We start from the raw sequence: 17,274 nt of genomic DNA on the forward strand, positions 1-17,274 counted from the left end.
TGGGGATGTTTTTCAGTGACAGGGACTGGAAAACTAGTCAGGAATGAGGGAAAGATGAATGGAGCAAAGTACAGAGAGATCCTTGAAAACCTGCTCCAGAGCGCTCAGGACCTCAGACTGGGGCAAAGGTTTGTTGCCCTTCCAACAGGACAACGACCCTAAGCACACAGCCAAGACAACACAGGAGTGGCTTTGGGACAAGTCTTTGAATGTCCTTGAGTAGCCCAGCCAGACTTGAACCTGATCTAACATCTCTGGAGAGACCTGAAAATAGCTGTACAGCGACGCTCCCCATCCAACCTGACAAAGCTTGACGATCTGCAGAGAACAATGTTAGAAACTACCCAAATACAGGTGTGCCAAGCTTGTAGCATCATACCCAAGAAGATTTGAGACTGTAATCGCTGCCAAAGGTGCTTCAACAAAGTACTGAGTAAAGGGTCTGAATACTTATGTAAATATATTTCAGTTTATTTTCTAAAATATCTAAAACCTGGTTTTGCTTTGTCCTTATGGGCTATTGTGTGTAGGTTGATGAGGGGAAAAACAATACATTTAATCAACCTTAGAATAAGGCTGTAACGTAATAAATTGTGGGAAAAGTCAAGGGGTCTGAATATTTTCTGAATGCACTGTACATCTGAGAGGGCGGGGAAGAGAAGAGACAGCATCCTTTATCTCCAGACAGGGAATAATATTTTCATCCTAGATTCCCCATGAGCCTCGCTGACCTTTGAACCTGACTTGTTGATGTCCAGAGTTCTAAACGATGCCCCGTTACTGATTAACCATTGGCTGAGGCTGAGAGAGAGAGCCTGTGATGTTTCCATCTATTTAAAGACACACCCGGGAGATTAAACACTAACTCCCCATGAGGCCTTGAGAGCTTTTCTAACCCTTTTCAAATTAAACACAATGTTCTATTCTAGCCCAGGTGTTCATCACTCTGTTGCACAAATAGACACACAAATGTTTGTACACAGGCATTCACAGCCACGCAAACATGACCCCAGTGAGTCACACACGCCATGGCATGACGGATAAGGTTGAGGGTCAAGTCATACCAACAGACACTCCCACCCCCAACTCACCTATCCCACAAGCTCGCTCACCCTCACTGCGGAGGGAAACTGGACTGTCTACGTCAAAACAACTGTAGTGAACATTTTGTGTAACTTCCATCACAGGGTTTACAGCAGATTCAGTAGGTTCAGTAGTGTTGTTAACCTGGTCCCATCAGGTAGTGTTGGAAGAGGAGTTGGCTAAAGCACATCAAAATGTGGGACAGGCTGGAGCTGTAGTTCCTCGCTGTATCTTTTCTCCGTATGTACGTTTTATGGTTAAATGGTTTTACAAGCAGGGAAGATAAATCCCTGTTTGAATAACCAATAACATACATCTGGAAAAATTGCCTTTGGACATGACCCACTTATCTCATAGCATGGACAGACTACTCTCTCTGTTTCTGTCTTTGAGAAAATGCCAGAGGCATACACAGACCATGACTTTCCATGCATCCAGCACCAGTAAATATGTGCTGAAGTTTAACTGTAATAACACAATCACAATCAGATATGAGTTTGATTTATTCCCCCCATATCTCTGTTTATAGACAGTAGTTTTTCTGGGAACAGACAATCAATACAAAATCAACCAATTCAAAATGAAAATCATCACCTGAAACACAAAATACTTCAAATATACACCACGTTTAAATATTCTTCAGTAGTAGAAGTACATCTTTAACTTTTTTAATAATTTATGTAACGTTATCGTAGTGCACTCTGTAGTGGATCAATGATGGGGGAATGTCTTTAGAACTAAATACATAAACATCACCAAAACAAACAAGCATGAGCAACAAGATTTAGACAACCACGGAAACGAGGTCAGACAGCTGACAGGAGTCTCCTGTGTCCGTTGGCATGGTTACAACAGGTTGGCATGGTTTGTTGGCAAGGTAACAGAGCAAGAGGGAATGTGATGTATCATGTTACAGGAGAGACAGAGGTATGTTAAGGTGCTCTGTCTAGGGTGTGTTTCGGTGTGTGTACACCATGGAGGCGCTGTGCATATAGGGGTGTTAAATGTGATTTCGATCCACACTGGTACAGCACACCCAGACCTACAGAGTTTATTTCACCTCTAGTAAGCCAGGTTATATCACTGAAAACAAATTGTATTTTACGACAAGAGCCTGGTTCCAACCAATTTAGACATACAGTAGATTATGGTAATAACAGGTTCTCACCACTGGTGGGTGTGATATGATGTAACGTCCTCCAAAATTCAAATACTTTTCTGTTTTGTGTGCCAACACTAAATGCACCGTGAGGAGCTTTGTGGCACACCTTTGCCACCTAGGGAAATACTCTCAGGAAAAGAGGGCTGTTGTGAATATAGGTGATTCTGTCAGAACTTCCAGTCCAACTCCTCTGACAACCGTTGTTGTCATGCCAAGAATCCTAATCCCCTATATTTACATCAGCCATTGAGGATTTCACAATTTCATGAAACAAATCAGGTGCCAAAGGCATGGGAGAACAAGGGCCTGAGAGCCAGCAACAATCCACACCTAGGAACACCACATGATTGAACACACACACACACACACACCCAAACAAAGACTCTGACACAACATTAGGACCACAACATGAACACACACATGCACAGTCAATACGGCCAATATAGGCGGATAATATCGGTGAAACAATATACTGGCCAGGCTCCAATTATAACCTATCCTCTACGTTTGAACCAAATGTTCCATGACGCAACAAAATGTGATTGTTTTGGGACCTTTGATGCCATTAACTTTCAAAATCTCAAACCAAGTTCTATGAACTCTGTATATGACTCTGAGTGCACTCTTCAGGTGCACTGTGTGTGTGTGTGTGTGTGTGTGTGTGACAGCCAGGTGACGTGTCCATCTCTGTCTCAGCTAGCAGTGCTCTTGTCCTCGGTCTTCTCAACCTGCCTGAGGAAAAACAGGAAGCAGGAATACACATCATTATTACTGAACACACCTCAGCTGAATGTCAAACATCTTTCCTGGATTCTTTGTCATGATGACTAACCTTGCCCTTGCCAAACGGCAGGTCCTTCCAGAGCCTCTCCACAGCATCCCGACCCTGCTGACTCCAGCTGTACACAGAGTCCCTGCTCACCTGAGATAGAGACAACCACACACCCACACACACACACACAATGGAAACACCTTCTATGAAGTCTGACCTCAATCAGACAAATCATGTGACAGATTTAGTGCCCAAAATGTCATATCAAAAACACCCAACACACTAATCATTCATTAAGTGTCTAAACTATTCATAACTCACAGAAATACAGCCATTAAACCCCCCCCCCCCCCCCCCCCCAGTCACAGGTCCCAGCTTTCCTCCCTCCCTCTGAATGGCTGTCTCCTCATCACTTTCCTATCCTGCTGCTGTATCATGCATCCTGTCTGTCTGATCTAGCTGTGTTGTGGCACACAGAAACACACACCTGTATCCTCTCTATCTCTGGGCGTGCCTCTCTCAGACAACAACATTAAACAGGCCTAAAATATACCAGGAATCCACACCAGAATAGGGCACCCCGCTTTGAAACCAAAGGGCAGACTATCAATCACATACCCTCCCCACACACAATCGCTCATATTTCACAGCCAGAACTTCCTACAGGAAACCACAGCCTTTCCCGTTAGAGAGGGGAAAAAGGGATGGAAGACACACACTAACATTGCACCACACACACACACACACACACACACACACACACACACACACACACACACACACCTTGGTTAAGGAGGCAGCCTGCTGGGGGTAGAACATGGAAGCACTAAGAGCCATCAGCCCGATAGGAAACACCAGCCTCTTCACCCTGGAACCTAGAGACACAGACTAGTGCTTAGCGATTATTGCTTTTTGAGGTCAGTTCAATTTTAAAAAAAATTTCCTGGTTTTAGATGATTTATTATTACATTAAATGCATTGTGGGTTGAATGCTGTAACACAGAATTAAACAATTAATACAAGTCCCATGATGGTTGTGACTGCCCATTACTGCTTATCACTTAATAACAATAATTTGTTCATCTTAGTTTAAAGCTAGAATCCTTAATTGAAACAATAAAGTGGACATCCTGCCTCATCTGTGGTAAAAAGCTGAGGGATGGGCCTGGATGTGGACACCTGCTCTTCGAACATCTCATTACAAAATCATGGGTGTTAATATGGAGTTGTTCCCCCTTTGCTGCTATAACAGCCTCCACTCTTCTGGGAAGGCTTTCCACTAGATGTTGGAACATTGCTGCGGGAACTTGCTTCCATTCAGCCACAAGAGCATTACTGAGGTAGGGCACTGATTTTGGGCGATTAGGCCTGGCTCGCAGTCGGCGTTCCAATTCATCCCAAAGGTGTTCGATAGGGTTGAGGTCAGGGCTCTGTGCAGGACAGTCAAGTTCTTCCACACCAATCTCGACAAAGCATTTCTGTATGGACCTCGCATGCGCAAGGGGGCATTGTCATGCTGAAACAGTAAAGGGCCTTCCCCAAACTGTTGCCACAAAGTTGGAAGCACAGAATAGTCTAGAATGTCATTGTATGCTGTAGTGTTAAGATTTCCATTCACTGGAACTAAGGGGCCTGAACCATGAAAAACAACCCCAGACCATTATTCCTCCTCCACCAAACTTTAGTTGGCACTATGCCTTCGGGCAGGTAGCGTTCTCCTGGCATCCGCCAAAACCAGATTTGTCCGTTGGACTGCTGAATGGTGAAGCGTGATTCATCACTCCAGAGAATGCGTTTCCACCGCTCCCACGTTGAAAGTAACTGACCTCTTCAGTAAGGCCATTCTACTGCCAATGTTTGTCTATGGAGATTGCATGACTGTGTGCTCGATTTTATACACCTGTCAGCAACGGGTGTGGCTGAAATAGCCAAATCGACTAATGTGAAGGGGTCTCCACATACTCGTGTATATCAATGGATGTAGCAACTAAGGATTCTACCTTTAATACAATATTTCAGTTGTTGTGTATACTACTTTTTATTTTATCACTTTATTATTCAACCTGTTAGGGTATAGGGGGCAGTATTTTCACGGCTGGATAAAAAAATGTACCCGATTTAATCTGGTTACTAATCCTACCCAGTAACTACAATATGCATATACTTATTATATATGGATAGAAAACACCCTAAAGTTTCAAAAACTGTTTGAATGGTGTCTGTGAGTATAACAGAACTCATTTGGCAGGCAAAACCCTGAGACAGATTCTGACAGGAAGTGGATACCTGATGTGTTGAATTGACTTTAAGCCTATACCATTGAAAAACAAAGGGGGTGAGGAATGTTTTGGCACTTCCTATTGCTTCCACAAGATGTCCCCAGCCTTTACAAAGTGTTTTGAGTCTTCTACAGTGAGATCTGACCGAATAAGAGCCTTGGAACTGTGATGGCCCATTAGACACCTTGCGCGCGAGTTGATGGTGGGTACTCTCGTTCCAATACGTTTTAAAAGAGAACCCAATGGTCCGCCTTGAATTTTATTCATGTTCTGGTTAAAAAAGGCCCTAATGATTTATGCGATACAACGTTTGACATGTTTGAACGAACATAAATATATTTTTTAACTTCGTGAAGTGAAGTGAAGTCCGGCTGGCTTAGATCATGTGCTAACAACACGGAGGTTTTTGGACATAAATGATGAGCTTTTCTTTGGTTCTTTGATTCTTTGGAAGTGACATCTGATGAAGAGAATCAAAGGTAATGGATTATTTACATAGTATTTTCGATTTTAGATCTCTCCAACATGGCGGTTAGTCTGTATCGCAATGCGTATTTTTCTGGGCGCAGTGCTCAGATTATTGCAAAGTGTGATTTCCCAGTAAGGTTAATTTTAAATCTGGCAAGTCCATTGCGTTCAAGAGATGTAAATCTATAATTCTTTGAATGACAATATAATATTTTACCAATGTTTCTAATATTAATTCATTATTTTGTTGTCATGACTTGACTGCCGGTATTGGAGGGAAACGATTTCCTGAACATCAACGCCATAGTAAAATGCTGTTTTTAGATATAAATATGAACTTGATAGAACTAAAAATGCATGCATTGTCTAACATAATGTCCTAGGAGTGTCATCTGATGGAGATTGTAAAAGGTTAGTGCATAATTTTAGCTGATTTTATGGTTTTGGTGACGCCTGTCTTTGAATCGACAATGCATTACACACAGCTATTGTCAATGTACTCTCCTAACATAACCTAACTTTATGCTTTCCCCGTAAAACCTTTTTGAAATCGGACAACGTGGTTAGATTAAGGAGATGTTTATCTTTCAAAGGGTGTAAGTTAGTTGTATGTTTTAGAAATTTGAATTTTGACATTTATTTGGTTTCAAATTTGCAGCTCTTGAAATGCACCTGCTGTTGATAGGGTGCGCCACGGGGGGCACGCTAACGTCCCACATAGCCCCAAGAAGTTAATTCCAAGTCATCATCACATCTCTGCTCAGGCTGTAGCAGCCAGCCAGCCATCTACAGACTTGCCAGGACAAGTGGCAGCAGTTCGCAATGGATTCTGGTCATTGTAGTTAATGACTATTTTGAATATTGGCCTGTTGAAAACTACAACTTCCTACTACATGGCAGAGTTCTTGCTTGATCTGATCTCTCTCTAGAGTAATGGCATATTGAGCTAAAAAAAAAACGACATGGATTTCAAATAATTCATCCGACGTCGGTAAATTAGTTGTGTGTGTGCGCGTGTACACATTACCTTTGGCCAGGTACAATCCTAAGAAGCCAGAGAAGCCAACCACCCCGACGCTGGGATAGAGGTCCGGAGGAGGATCATTGAGGAACTCATATGTCTCTAAGAGAGAAAGAGAGAGACAGAGAGAAAGGACACACAGTTTTGTGTATGTATGTGTATATGAAAGTATCTGCATGATATGAGTGTCTTCTCACCTCTCACTGTCCTGGTGGAGGCGCTCACAGTGGGCTCTACAGTCCTGTAGACCTCCTGTTTCACAGGATATGACATCACAAAGAGGAGATAGAGAGAACTTGAATCTATGCTTCAATCATAGGAAGCTGCTGAGCGGAGGACAGCTCATAATAATGGCTGGAATGGAATGGTCTGGAAACCATGTGTTTGATGAGTATGATACCATTCCATGTATTCCGTTCCAGCCATTACTATGAGGCACAACTCATTGTGTATATGTTAGTGTGTCTAGTCTTGGTAGACAATGTTTGTCACCTACCTCAGCTTTCTCCAGGACAACCAGACCCGTTTCCTACAGGAAAACAAGAACTATTACCACAAACCTTAAATCTGAGGATTTCAAAAGAAAATTAAAGAGATGCCACATGAGATTCATCCATTGTGTTCCAGTTGACAGGTAAGTAAGAGGCGTACATCTCTGAGGGAGAGGGGTGTACCTGACACTGGTTGGTGTAAGGCTCGGCCCATTTCCTCAGCTCGGCCACGCCCTGTTCCACTGGCCCCACCTCTGGCTCCACATACCGGAGATGCGGCTCTGGAGTAACATAGAGGGACGGGAGCTGCAACACACACACACTTTTCAATCGAGCAGCCTACAGCAACGTTGTCCTGTCTAAGTCATTTTATCTGCAAAGTGCCTTGTGCCTGCACCCACCCAAACAGCTCTTATTAGCAGATAAATCTTGGACACGCATGTCACCTGTCCCTTCATATAACTGCCAAATAATTGTTCCCGGACAGGAGAGGAGACAGAACAGCCATACTAGTTACCTCTTCAATACTGAGACTCTGAGCTGCAGGTTTCTTCTTCACCTCGCTGCTGGCCAGGACAGTCGCAGTGCCCGTCATCAGACCCAGGACCCCTGACACAGCGGCAGACAGCGGCACCTGGCATCGGTTACACATCATGATGCAGGATCATTACTTCATGGTAAATGGGTAAATGTATGGCAAGAATCAGGACATTCATGGCAGGTATTCAGACCCTTTGACTTTTTCTACATTTTGTTACATTTACAGCCTTATTCTAAAATGGATTAAATAAAACATGTCCTCAATCTACACACAATACCCCATAATGACAAAGCAAAAACAGTTAAAAAAAAAATAATGTTTGCAAATGTATTACAAATAAAAAACAGAAATACCTTATTTACATAAGTATTCAGACCCTTGCTATGAGACTCGAAATTGAGCTCAGATGCATCCTGTTTCATCCTTGAGATGTTTCTACAACTTGATTTGAGTCCACCTGTGGTAAATTAAATTGATTGGACATGATTTGGAAAGGCACACACTTGTCTATATAAGGTTACACAGTTGACAGTGCATGTCAGAGCAAAAACCAAACCATGAGGTCGAAGGAATTGTCCGTAGATCTCTGAGAGAGGGTTGTGTCGAGGCACAGATCTGGGGAAGGGTACCAAAAAATATCTGCAGCATCGAAGGTCCCCAAGAACACAGTGGCCTCCATCATTCTTAAACGGAAGAAGTTTGGAACCACCAAGACTATTCCTAGAGCTAACCGCCCGGCCAAACTGAGCAATCAGGGGAGAAGGGCCTTGGTCAGGGAGATGACCAAGAACCCGATGGTCACTCTGACAGAGCTCCAGAGTTCCTCTGTGGAGATGGGAGAACCTTCCAGAAGGACAACCCTCTCTGCAACACTCCACCAATCAACCCTTTATGGTAGTGGCCAAATGGAAGCCACTCCTAGTAAAAGTCACATGACAGCCCTCTTGGAGTTTACCAAAAAGGACTCAGACCATGAGAAACAAGATTCTCTGGTCTGATGAAACCAAGATTGAACTCTTTGGCCTGAATGCCAAGTGTCATGTCGGGAGGAAACCTAGCGAAGGTTCACCTTCCAACAGGACAACGACCCTAAGCACACAGCCAAGACAATGAAGGAGTTGAGAATGTCGTTGAGCCAGAGCCCGATCGAACATCTCTGGAGATAACTGAAAATAGCTGTGCAGCGACGCTCCCCATCTAACCTGACAGTTTGAGAGGATCTGAAGAGAAGAATGAGAGTAACTCCCCAAATACAGGTGTGCCAAGCTTGTAGCTTCATACCCAAGAATACTCGAGGCTGTAATCGCTGCCAAAGGTGCTTCAAAGTACTGAGTAAAGGGTCTGAATACTTATGTAAACTTGTTTTTTTTATTTCTACTAAATTTGCAAAAATATCAACCTGTTTTTGCTTTGTCATTATAGGGTAGTGTTTAGATTGAGGGGGGAATTATTTTTAATCAATTTTTGAATAAGGCCGTAACGTAACAAAATGTGGAAAAAGTCAAGAGGTCTGAATACTTCCCGAATGCACTGTAAGTTACACTAACGTTAGCCTACATAAGGGCAAAGTTTGCGTAAAATAAAGAATAAGGCTAATATATGAAGTATATTTATAAACCCGGACATACCCGGTTTGTCCAGTAATGCCATTAAAAACAATCAAACAACCCAGAAAAGAGCTAAAAATGTATGAATAAAAATACGTTTTACGAGATTAATTTTTTTGATCGCGAATTCAGATCGTAAAACGTCTTCACTTTTAGCTCGTCATACATATGGCTAGCTAGCTAATGTCGAATATTTATAACTAACCCCTTCTGTCTATGTTAACTTCATTGACCCTGGCCACACTGTTGTAGTGGTTTGGTGAGGCTCACGTTAGCTAACTAGCCTTTGCTCAGCCCAACCAACATCACTCTTTTAAACAGTATTTTACGGTTGTCATTTTGTAGTCCGTACTATTCTAAAATAATCTGAATGTATCATACAAGAGAACAGTTTAACCGTTACCAGTTTCCAAACGGTTGACATTTCTCTTCCTGGTGACTTTGCTTTTGTACGGCAAGTCGGATGACAATAAAAACACCAGATTTCGATATTGTGGAACAATATTCATCTCAACAGCGACATCTGGTGGTGGAACACTATAGTGAGCATCACAGGTGAGCACACGACACACTTTTCCCCAACACAGCGGTGGAAAAAGTACCCCGTTGTCATACTTGAGTAAAAGTATAGATACCTGAATAGAAAGTTACTCAAGTAAAAGTGAAAGTCACCCAGTAAAATACTACTTGAGTAAAAGTCTTAAAGTATTTGGTTCTAAATATACTTAAGTATCAAAAGTAAAAGTAGAAATCATTTCAAATGTATTGTATTAAGCAAAGCAGATGGCACCATTTTCGTGTTTTTAAAATGTACGGATAGACAGGGGCACACCAACATAATTTACAAAAGTTGCATGTGTTTAGTGAGTCAGCCAGATCAGAGGCAATATGGATGATCACGTGTTATTTTTAGGAATGCAGTTAAGTAATAGTTGTACTTTAAAGTATTTTTAGTTAAATACTTTACACCACTGCCAACACACTCAATAAAACACCAATATTTCATCCGACTATGTTGGTGTAAAGCTGAAAAGCTTAACAGTATGAACAACAAGTGTTCCAAATACCAGTGTCTACTCAGATTATAGTAAATACATTGTTTATCTAATTTCTTTTTTCTTTTAGAAATACAGTCATCGTACAGGGTGTTTTTATCCACAATATTCTATCATTTTATCCTACTGAGACTGAGGGCTGATTATAAATGCTGAGCTATGACAGACAGACACGCCCTGTCCCAAATAAAAACAGCAGGAGTAATACACATGTTGACCAGCAGAGGGAGGCCGCTATTTAAAGACTGAAGTTTGCCATAATATTGGCCCGTTTGCCAGACGCATGCTATTCCTGGACTAAAAAAACACTTTCAGTGGAGATTCACTATTGCGCATTGCTTTTTAGTCTAGAAGTAGGTTTAACGTCTGTAAAACCAACTGGGCCTAAGTGTTGATGATATTGTAATGAAACAGGCAGGGAGCAAGTCTCGAACCCTCGACCTTCTAGCCCGAAGTCCAGCGCGCTATTGACTGTGCCCCAAAAGAATGCTAGAGCGGCAGAGTCGATATCCGCCCTTATAAACCCAGGGTCATTACAGTATGTATGTTGTGAAGCTAATAGCATTGACGCTATTACTGTGTAGGGCAACATCTGAAAAATAGCGCACTTGGTAGTTTGTACTGGTGCTCGACCAGTCGGTAAAAGCCAACATCACCCACGACAGAGAACGGTTGATTGTCAAGGGCAATGAATTCCATTATCTTGGCTTTAATGAATTTCACCCTTGAGTTGTCTCGCTGAAATGTTCTTACTCTTTCAAATGACTGACTTGTTGACTGGTCGATCCACACAGCAGACATTGTGGGCTAGGTTAGGAATGCTGTGTTGCACATGTAGTGCAACATTTTACGTGGCGTCATTACGTCATGTACCTACGTTATGTAGGTATGCACGTCCGCTTTGACATAGGTTTTGCACATTGGCCGATACCGATGTTGCCAGTTTTAGCTATTATCGTCCGATTCCAATATGTTCACCGATATATCATGCATCCCTAATAAATATCTTTGACATTTAACGTTAGCTATCTAGCCATATTTAGCTAAAAGAGAAGACGTTTTACTGTCTGAATTTTAGAAAAAATTATTAATCTCGTAAAACATTTTAATTCATAAATATGGCCATGGCATTAACGTTACTGGACAAAACGGGTGTGTCACAGTATTTAAAAAAAATACTTGTAGCTAATGTTAGCTTTATTCTTTGTTTGTGCAAAAATGTGCCCTTGTTATGTAAGCTAACGTTAGTGTAACTTACTTTCAATACCTGTAAATAACATGAGCAAGTCTACTTCTGATAAGCTTCCCAGTAAAGAATTAAAAACAATCAAACAACCCAGAAAAGAGCTAAAATTAGCCCATATTAACATATGCAGCCTAAGAACCAAGATCCATGATGTCAATAACTAGCTTGTAACAGATGAGTCATATTCTGACTATCTCTGAAAGTCACTTAGATAATACCTTTGATAGTGGTTGCAATACATGGTTATTTAAAAAAAAGTATTTCTTTTTTAGCCTTTATTTAACTAGGCAAGTCAGTTAAGAACAAATTCTTATTTACAATGACGGCCTAGGAACAGTGGGTTAACTGCCTTGTTCATGGGCAGAACGACAGATTTTTACCTTGTCAGCTCGGGGATTCGATCTTGCAACCTTTCGGTTACTTGCCCAACCCTCTAAACACTAGGCTACCTGCATCCAGCGAAAAGACAGAAATGCCAACGGGGGGCGATGTTGCGGTCTATATTCCGAACCACATTCTTGTAAAGCTTAGAGAGGATCTCATGGTAAATACTGTTGAAGTAATATGGCTACAGGTTCATATGCCTCACCTAAAGCCTGTTCTTGTGGGAAGCAGCTATAGACCACCAAGTGCTAACAGTCAGTATCTGGATAATTCGTCACATAATAATTTAAAGCGTTCATGAATTTTTTACGTAGTTATTACACATTGATTACACTATCACTCGTATTGCATATGTCACAAGGATTCAACAGTATCTGGATAATATGTGTGAAATGCTTGATAATGTATGTGATATCAACAGAGAAGCATAATTTCTGGGTGATTTAAATATTGACTGGCTCTCATCAAGCTGCCCACTCAAGAAAAAAATTCTAACTGTAACCAGTGCCTGCAACCTGATTCAGGTTGTCAGTCAACCTACCAGGGTAATTAAAAACAGCACAGGAATGAAATCAACATGTATTGATCACATCTTTACTAATGCTGCAGATATTTGCTTTAAAGCAGCATCCAAATCCATTGGATGTAGTGATCACAATATAGTAGCCATATCTAGGAAAACCAAAGTTCCAAAGGCTGGGCCTAATATAGTGTATAAGAGGTCATACAAGAGGTGCTGTAGTGATTCATATGTTGATGATGTAAATAATATTTGCTGGTCTGTGGTGTGTAATGAGGAGCAACCAGACGCTGCACTTGACACATTTATGAAATGACTTATTCCGGTTACTAATAAGCACGTGCCCATTAAGAAAATGACTGTAAAACTGAAATCCCCTTGGATTGACGAGGAATTGAAAAATTGTATGGTTGAGAGGGATGAGGCAAAAGGTATGGCAATTAAGTCTGGCAGCCCAAACTGATTGGCAAACGTACCTCAAATTAAGAAATCATGTGACTGAGCTAAATAAAATAAAAAGATCTATACTATGAAGCTAAAATAAATTATACAAAGAATAATAGTAAAAAGCTTTGGAGCACCTTAAATGACATTTTGGGAAAAAAGGCAAACTCGGCTCCATCATTCATTTGAATCAGATGGCTCATTCATCACAAAACCCACTGATATTGCCAACTACTTTAATTACTTTTTCATTGGCAAGATAAGCAAACTTAGGGATGACATGCCAGCAACAAACACTGACACTATACATCCAAGTATATCTGACCAAATTATGAAAAGCAAGAATTGTAATTTTAAATTCCGTAAAGTCAGTGTGGAAGAGGTGAAATAATTATTATTGTCTATCAACAATGACAAGCCACAGGGGTCTGACAATTTGGGTGGAAAATTACTGAGGATAATAGCGGACGATATTGCCATTCCTATTCCAAATAGCCGACCAATCAGCCTTTTACCAACCTTTAGTGAACTTGTGGGAAAAAATTGTGTTTGACCAGATACAATGCTATTTCACAGTAAACAAATTGACAGACTTTCAGCACGCTTATAGGGAAGGACACTCAACAAGCACAGCACTTACACAAATTACTGAGATTGGCTGAGAGAAATTGATGATAAAATGATTGTGGAGGCTGTCTTAGACTTCAGTGCAGCTTTTGACATTATCGATCATAGTCTGCTGCTGGAAAAACATATGTGTTATGGCTTTACACCCCCTGCTATAATGTGGATAAAGAATTACTTGTCCAATAGAACACAAAGGGTGTTCTTTAATGGAAGCCTCTCAAATATAATCCAGGTATAATCACGAATTCCCCAGCTGTTTAGGCCCCTTACTTTTTTTCAATCTTTACTAACAACATGAGTAAAGCCAGCGACTGAAATGACTGCAACACTTAACAAAGAGCTGAAGTTAGTTTCGGAATGGGTAGCAAGGAATGTTAGTCCTAAATATTTCAAAAATTAAAAGCATTGTATTTGGGACAAATCACAATTCCCTAAACCTCAACTACATCTAGTTATGAATAATGTGGAAATTGAGCAAGTTGAGATGACTAAACTGCTTGGAGTTACCCTGGATTGTAAACTATCATGGTCAAAACATATTGATACAACAGTAGCTAAGATGGGGAGAAGTCTGTCCATAATAAAGCACTACTCTGCCTTCTTAACAACACTATCAACAAGGCAGGTCCTACAGGCCCTAGTTTTGTCGCACCTAGACTACTGTGGTCAGAAGCCACAAAGAAGGACTTGGGAAAATTGCAGTTGGCTCAGAACAGGGCAGCACAGCTGGCCCTTAAAAGTACACGGAGAGTTAACATTAATGACATGCATGTCAATCTCTCATGGCTCACTTTGGAAGAGAGATTGACTTCATCACTACTTATTTTTGTAAGAGGTGTTGACAAGCTGAATGTATCGAGCTGTCTGTTTGAAATATTTGCACACAGCTTGGACACCCATGCATACCCCACAAGACATGCCACCAGAGGTCTCGTCACAGTCCCCAAGTGCAGAACAGACTATGGGAGGCGCACAGTACTACATAGAGCCATGACTTCATGGAACTCTATTCCACATCAGGTAACTGATGAAAGAAGTAGAATCAGATTTTAAAAAACAGGTAAATATACACCTTATGGAATAACGGGGACTGTGAAGAGACACACACAATGGTACAGATGCATGCATACGCACACATTGTGATTTTGTTGTATGGTGGTACTAAACATTTTGTATTGTAGATATGTAGTGGTTTAATAATGTTATATAATGTATTGTTATCTTTTGTTTTGTATGTAATGTAGGTGCTTTAATGTGTTTGGACCCCAGGAAGAGTAGCTGCTGCACACTCTTAAAGGGAGCACACTCTTAAAGGGAGTGCTCCTTATCTCAGCTTGTTACCTGTATAAATGACACCTGTCCACAGAAGCAATCAATCAATCAGATTCCAAACTCTCCACCATGGCCAAGACCAAAGAGCTCTCCAAGGATCTCAGGGACAAGATTGTAGACCTACACAAGGCTGGAATGGGCTACAAGACCATCGCCAAGCAGCTTGTTGAGAAGGTGACAACAGTTGGTGCAATTATTTTCAAATGGAAGAAACACAAAAGAACTGTCAATCTCCTTCGGCCTGGGGCTCCATGCAAGATCTCACCTCGTGGAGTTGCAATGATCATGAGAACGGTGAGGAATCAGCCCAGAACTACACGGGAGGATCTTGTCAATGATCTCAAGGCAGCTGGGACCATAGTCACCAAGAAAACAATTGGTAACACACTACGCCGTGAAGGACTGAAATCCTGCAGCGCCCACAAGGTCCCCCTGCTCAAGAAAGCACATATACATGCCCGTCTAAAGTTTGCCAATGAACATCTGAATGATTCAGAGGACAACTGGGTGAAAGTGTTGTGGTCAGATGAGACCAAAATGGAGCTCTTTGGCATCAACTCAACTCGCCGTGTTTGGAGGAGGAGGAATGCTGCCGATGACCCAAGAACACCATCTCCACCGTCAAACATGGAGGTGGAAACATTATGCTTTGGGGGTGTTTTTCTGCTAAGGAGACAGGACAACTTCACCGCATCAAAGGGACGATGGACGGGGCCATGTACCGTCAAATCTTGGGTGAGAACCTCCTTCCCTCAGCCAGGGCATTGAAAATGGGTCGTGGATGGGTATTCCAGGATGACAATGACCCAAAACACACGGCCAAGGCAACAAAGGAGTGGCTCAAGAAGAAGCACATTAAGGTCCTGGAGTGGCCTAGCCAGTCTCCAGACCTTAATCCCATAGAAAATCTGTGGAGGGAGCTGAAGGTTCGAGTTGCCAAACGTCAGCCTCGAAACCTTAATGACTTGGAGAAGATCTGCAAAGAGGAGTGGGACAAAATCCCTCCTGAGATGTGTGCAAACCTGGTGGCCAACTACAAGAAACATCAGAACAGGTGTATATATATACACTGAGATCATATGACAGATCATGTAACGCTTAAATAAAGTCCACCTGTGTGCAATCTAACTAATTATGTGACTTCTGGAGGTAATTGGTTGCACCAGATCTTATTTAGGGGCTTCATAGCAAAGGGGGTGAATACATATGCACGCACCACATTTCCATTTTTTTTTTTTTTTTAACCAATTATTATTATTTATTTTTTCACTTCACCAATTTGGACTATTTTGTGTATGTCCATTACATGAAATCCAAATAAAAATCCATTCAAATTACAGGTTGTAATGCAACAAAATAGGAAAAACGCCAAGGGGGATGAATACATTTGCAAGGCACTGTATTTTCGTCAAGAAGTGTTGACATGCTTGTCAAATCTTATCTACTATTAAGAGCTGTTTGGGTGGGTGCAGGCTCCCACAAGGCACTTTGCAGATAAAATTACTTACAGGACAAAGTGGCTGTAGCCTGAGTCTCAGTATTGAAGAGGTAGCTAGTATGGCTGTCTGGTCTCCTTTCCAGGAACAATTATTTTGCAGTTAAATGATGGGACAGATGACATGTGTGTCCAATCATATCTGCTAATAAGAGCTGTTTGGGTGGGTGCAGGCTCCCACAAGGCACTTTGCAGATAAAATTACTTACAGGACAAAGTTGCTGTAGGCTGCTCGATTGAAATATGTTTGCGTGTTGCAGCTCCCGTCCCTCTATTTTACTCTAGAGCCGCAGCTCAGGTACAGTTGAAGTCAGAAGTTTACATACACCTTAGCCAAATACATTTAAATTCAGTTTTTCACAATTCCTGACATTTAATCCTAGGAAAAATTCCCTGTCTGGTCAGTTAGGATCACCACTTTATTTTAAGAATGTGAAATGTCAGAATAATAGTAGAGAGAATTATTTATTTCAGCTTTTATTTCTTTCCTCACATTCCCAGTGGGTCAGAAGTTTACATACACTCAATTAGTATTTTGTAGCATTGCCTTTAAATTGTTTAATTTGGGTCAAATGTTTCGGGTAGCCTTCCACAAGCTTCCCACAATAAGTTGGGTGAATTTTGGCCCATTCCTCCTAACAGAGCAGGTGTAACTGAGTCAGGTTTGTAGGCCTCATTGCTCACACACGCTTTTTCAGTTCTGCCCACAAATGTTATATGGGATTGAGGTCAGGGCTTTGTGATGGC

General features: G+C 41.5%; 1 protein-coding gene across 3 annotated transcripts; it reads right to left on the reverse strand.

The window, feature by feature from the left end:
• Positions 1-1,568: 1,568 nt before the first annotated feature.
• On the reverse strand, positions 1,569-9,911 carry apoob (apolipoprotein O, b). 3 transcript variants are annotated; one of them, XM_029755297.1, is made up of 9 exons: positions 9,828-9,911; positions 7,794-7,910; positions 7,460-7,582; positions 7,282-7,314; positions 6,983-7,037; positions 6,792-6,887; positions 3,801-3,892; positions 3,078-3,167; positions 1,569-2,973 (listed from the first exon to the last, which is right to left on the reverse strand). In XM_029755297.1, exons 1-9 carry the CDS (start codon positions 9,846-9,848, stop codon positions 2,938-2,940), a joined length of 663 nt encoding a protein of 220 aa, XP_029611157.1. In that variant the 5' UTR covers positions 9,849-9,911; the 3' UTR covers positions 1,569-2,937. The 3 variants fall into 3 exon arrangements, with proteins under 3 accessions (XP_029611157.1, XP_029611158.1, XP_029611159.1); XM_029755298.1 differs by having other exon boundaries at positions 1,569-2,977; XM_029755299.1 differs by having other exon boundaries at positions 9,806-9,828.
• Positions 9,912-17,274: the final 7,363 nt, after the last annotated feature.

This window comes from Salmo trutta, chromosome 6 (genome assembly GCF_901001165.1).
Source record: "Salmo trutta chromosome 6, fSalTru1.1, whole genome shotgun sequence".
NCBI classification, from domain to species: domain Eukaryota; kingdom Metazoa; phylum Chordata; class Actinopteri; order Salmoniformes; family Salmonidae; genus Salmo; species Salmo trutta.

Excerpts from the sequence above, each read along its gene's own strand:
- apoob (XM_029755297.1), bottom strand. The coding sequence starts at position 9,848 with ATGTCAACCGTTTGGAAACTG. Across the intron at positions 7,038-7,281 it reads TTGTCCTGGAGAAAGCTGAG|GAGGTCTACAGGACTGTAGA; the intron begins GTAGGTGACAAA and ends CCTGTGAAACAG. Across the intron at positions 3,168-3,800 it reads AGGCTGCCTCCTTAACCAAG|GTGAGCAGGGACTCTGTGTA; the intron begins GTGTGTGTGTGT and ends TCTCTATCTCAG.